Source organism: Ictidomys tridecemlineatus, chromosome 3, assembly GCF_052094955.1.
Source record: "Ictidomys tridecemlineatus isolate mIctTri1 chromosome 3, mIctTri1.hap1, whole genome shotgun sequence".
In the NCBI taxonomy this organism is placed as follows: Eukaryota; Metazoa; Chordata; class Mammalia; order Rodentia; family Sciuridae; genus Ictidomys; species Ictidomys tridecemlineatus.
This window is the reverse complement of record NC_135479.1, coordinates 168,397,706-168,402,620: the sequence shown is the minus strand read 5'-3', so window position 1 is coordinate 168,402,620 and position 4,915 is coordinate 168,397,706. Positions and strand designations below refer to the sequence as shown.

The 4,915-nt window shown below is 32.0% G+C and overlaps 1 protein-coding gene across 1 annotated transcript; it reads left to right on the top strand.

The window, feature by feature from the left end:
- Positions 1 to 3,211: 3,211 nt before the first annotated feature.
- LOC144375887 (olfactory receptor 5AC1-like) lies at positions 3,212 to 4,144 on the top strand. Its single transcript, XM_078041321.1, has one exon. The coding sequence runs from the start codon at positions 3,221 to 3,223 to the stop codon at positions 4,142 to 4,144; it is 924 nt and encodes a 307-aa protein (XP_077897447.1). The 5' UTR covers positions 3,212 to 3,220.
- Positions 4,145 to 4,915: the final 771 nt, after the last annotated feature.

Here is a 4,915-nt window from a genome sequence, read left to right as displayed (position 1 = left end):
TAGGTCTGGGGATGTGGCTCAAGCGGTAGCACGCTCGCCTGGCCTGCGTGCAACCCGGGTTCGATCCTCAGCACCACATACCAACAAAGATGTTGTGTCCGCCGAGAACTAAAAAATAAATATTAAAATTTCTCTCTCTCTCTCTCTCCTCTCTCACTCTCTCTTTAAAAAAAAAACTAAAAAAAAAACAATGTAATTTTTATTAAAATATAAAAATGCTTATTTTTAAAACACTGTATATGTAGTTTTTTTTTTCTTCTGGAAGGTGGAACAATATGATACACCTAAGTCACTATCAGCTGGACATAAGTCATTTATGATAGGGTTCAATCACTATTGTCATGAATTGGCAGTAGAAATGCACTTTTGTCAATTTTCCTCACTTAATATTCTATTTTCTTACACGGAGCTTAGCAGATTTCCTTATGAATATCTAAAATAACTAAAAGAGTAATTAAATTCACCCTTTTATGACCCTTGTCATCTGTCAAGTAAGTGATAAGGGCTGGACATTCATCTTTTCATGTGACTCTTGCAACAGCCTTGAAAGTGTACACTATTAACTTATTATTATTTATTCCACAAATCAGAAAAGCAAGTTTTAGAGAATTAAAGTTATTTCCTAATTTTTAAAGCAAAGCCCTCAAGCCTGTCCATTCCAAAGTCTATAGTTTTACTCAACTTTGCAATGTCTAGAAACAGACAATCAAATATTAATGAATTTATAGCTGTAGTGTTCTTTGAGATAAAGCGCAGTTGTAATCATTAAAGCTGGCTTTGCGATATGGCGCAGTGTCTTGCATGGAACAAATGATCCTTTTATTTCTAAGAAATCATTTGGCTGCTTTTGAATCCATCTGCTCTTTCAGATAAATTTATATATTTTTTAGTGAATTATCACCTTATCATTTTGTTTGAAATTGCATCAAATTTATATAGTAAGTTGTGAAAACTAATACTTGAGCAAGCCTTCCCCAATGATAAAATTATGGATTTTCATACATTATGCCATTTTTTATACCACTCAGTAAAAGTTGGCTGCTTTGAAAAAGAAGTGGTATTTCTTACCAAGCTGAATTGTATACACAGATATAGAGATATCTGTATATGTGTAGATATATAGATTTCTCTTTCCATGCCCCCATGCACAAGTGTGTGCATATTAATTATTTTTGTTAGTGTAAATTTTGAGAAATATGCTATGTAAATTGGTACCATTTTCCAAGAGGGAATATTGCAGAACAAAATATTCTTTAATTGTGCACCTACCTGGACATTTTAGTTTCAATTTTAGGACTTTAGAATTACAGATTTTTTTTTAAAAAATTATAAGATGAAAAGCACGTTTTAAAAACTAATGACATAAATATATAAATTCTATATTAGTAACTTAAAATAGTTGTGAAAAATTATCTACAGAAGTCTCATTGTTTTGAAAAGTATATGTAAATTTACATCAACACAAATACATTCATGGGTAAAAATATATATACACTCAAAAATTAACTGTATTTATTGGTGATTAGTGAGATTATAGCATTTTGCTTTCTTTTTGCTTTTCTAATTTTCGATTTTATCTACAATTAATCTGCAATGCCTTTGTTTTCAGAAGAGAGAAATACAGCTGTAAAAGCTATATTTGGAAATGGGTAATGTGTATCTCAGAAGTCGTTTGTTGATTATTCTACAATGTCAGATAGATTGACCTTATCCTACAGGGAATCTTTTGGTGGCATTGAGGGATTTCTGCGTTAAAATCACAAACACGGTTGACGATAGAAAGAAATAAATATCAGACCACACAAGTGTCATTTCTGAAATAAAGTAACAAAGTAGGAACAATTGTCTTTGATATCTTTGTTCTTGTACCTTAATTGTTCTTCATGAAAATTTAAATCTTATGACATCCATACATCTCATAGAAATTAGGTGAGATGCACTGCTTTATTTCATTGTTATTTTTCTCTACATAAAGTTGTATCATTTCAGTACCAAGATTTTCTCATAAACAGGTACATATTTAAGGAATGAAAATTAGAACTTGTGATTGAATTTTTGAGTCTGTACGTTTTACCAATTTTTCTCTGTTGTCTACTGAATAGCAATGAAGAATCATGCTTCACAGACTGTGTGGGTGGAAATTTACCTTGGAAAAATCTGAAGAACTATAGATGTAAACCTTAAAGCCAGGTTGGAATCAAGACTGAGAAACTTCTAAAATTTGGTTAAACTTTTTTTTTTTTCAGAATAATAGTGACAGAATAATACATGAATCCAAGACCCCTTCCCACTGCTGTGGGCTCCAGAATTTCTTTATAGGATGCCTGGACAAGGCAGTTGTGGGGAACAAGGCTTCTTTTAGCATCATCCGGTTAACACCAGAGGTACAGGTCTATGTGCACCCAAGCTAAGATGACAAGCTCCAACTTAAGAGCTACTATATATACATTTGTTGAACAAATAAATGAATTATGGCGTTCACATATGAAAAATATTAGCAGAAACTATGAAAAAGAGTATAATAGAAATATGGCAAGTTTTGAGATATTTATAATAACATACTGATTAACTTTTGGATGATTTTGATATATATATATATATATATATAATCATATGCATATACATGTATATAAAATTAAGTAACATAAAGTTAACAGAAAACAGTAGAAAAAAGGAATTTGAATTACTCTCTTATTTGCAGCCCATTAATGTTTTTGAAGAAAGTATGAAATGTATTAATAAAACCCCCAAAACAAAACCTTTGTGTTGTTTAATAGGAAGACATGAAAGAGTTTCTGGAAAGAGATAAAGCCCTGTGGATCCTGAACCAGAGTTATGTTTTCACAGACTTTATCATAAAATAAAAAATTTGGTTTTATTCTTAATTGCATAAAACATTTCAATTGTTAATATATTCAATTTTAAGGTATTTATGAATGATAAGTTGTCAGACCAAATCCTTTAGTGTTTACAGCCTCTTTCACAATTGTTTAAGTAACTATATGCATTTAAAACACCTTATTTCAAAAGTTATTTATAAAGTACATAAAAGCTTTCATGTGCTCTTAAAAGAAGCATTGAAACTTTATATTTCATTATATTCATTTTCATGAGCAAATTACAATAGAAACAAAGTAATTCCATTTGCACTCAAGATCATTTTGTAAGGCTTGATTAATGTTTTTAACCTCTCTCATTGCAGTGATTAGACTGAGTAGATATGATGGAGACAAATGAGACACAGGTGACTGAGTTTGTTCTCACGGGACTTACAGACCGTCCAGGGCTGCAGGTGCCCCTGTTCCTGGTGTTCCTTGTGATCTACCTCATCACCATGGTGGGCAACCTTGGCCTGATTGCTCTCATCTGGAAGGACCCCCACCTTCACACCCCTATGTACTTATTCCTCAGTAGTTTAGCCATGGCTGATGCGTGTACTTCATCCTCTGTGACCCCCAAGATGCTTATCAACATTTTATCTAAGAATCATAAGATATCCTTGGTTGAGTGCTTCATCCAGTATTATTTTTTTTGTTACAGTGCAACCACAGAAATTTTTCTCCTGTCAGTGATGGCCTATGATCGCTATGTAGCTATATGCAATCCCTTGCTTTACCCAGTGGTGATGTCGAACAGACTCTGCACTTGTCTGATAAGTATGTCATATGTAATTGGTTTTCTGCACCCCATAATTCATGTAGGATTATTACATAGATTGACTTTCTGTAGGTCCAACATAATAGACCATTTCTACTGTGAAATCTTGCCACTGTTTACAATTTCTTGCACTGACCCATCTATTAATGCATTAGTGGCTTTTATATTTGCCACTTCCATACAAGAGTTTTCACTTCTGAGTATCATAGTCTCTTATGCCCGTGTCCTCTTTGCCATCCTGAAAAAGAAGTCTGAGAGGGGAAGAAGCAAAGCCTTCTCTACCTGTGGGGCCCATCTGCTCTCTGTGTCTTTGTTCTATGGCACTCTCTTCTTCATGTATGTGCGCCCTGGGTCAGGTCCAGATAAATATCAAAATAAAATGTATTCACTGTTCTACACCATTATAATTCCCCTGCTAAATCCTTTCATTTATAGCCTGAGAAACAAGGAAGTTTTAGGTGCACTGAGAAAAGTGATGAAGAAATAAATATTGCTCTGGAAACTTTCCTTATTCTTTCTGTTTTACAATTTAAAAAAATAAATTGCAATGTATTGTGCTTTTTATTGAACATTGTATGAACTTAATACATTTTGCTCAATGAATGAATAAATTCTTTAGCTAGGTATGCTTGTCTCAGTTATGAATTATTATGACCACCAAAGGCCAATATGAGCACTTTAAGAGAAGATTCCAAATTGTTGGTTGTTTTAAATCCATACTCAAAGATAAAACTGAAATCATTTCATTATGAAGTCTAAGATAAATGTAATCTTTTGTTTCCAGATACATACATTTTATACTCTTTGAACTTAACATTCTTTTAAGACTCAGCCTGTATAAATTCTCAGCTTAAAATACACTTATACCTTCCTAAATATTTGTTGAGCAATGTATTTTTCAAATTCTCCCTTTTGTAGTTGCCTATCAATACAGAAAACAATCTATACCTTAAAATATTATTGTTAAATATGGAGACATATTTTCCTGAGAAATTTTAAGTGACTAATTCTATGTAGTTTAAAAGTAATATTTAAAAGCAAATTTCATTTTATGGTGATGGTTAAATATATAAATCTATTAATATATTTAAAATGATTTAATGATTCTATATCATATTTATAAAGATTATTGAGTTCTTTCAAAACTTATATTTTTGGATTTATTGATGAACTTGCTTAGCACTCTATTCCTGAGTACAGTTTTCTGTGAAACTAATTACCTAAAATAGCAATTATGTTTAATCCCCTGCCAGTTAAA

Coding starts and splice junctions, on each gene's coding strand:
- LOC144375887 (XM_078041321.1), top strand. CDS start 3,221: ATGATGGAGACAAATGAGACACAGGTGACTGAGTTTGTTCTCACGGGA.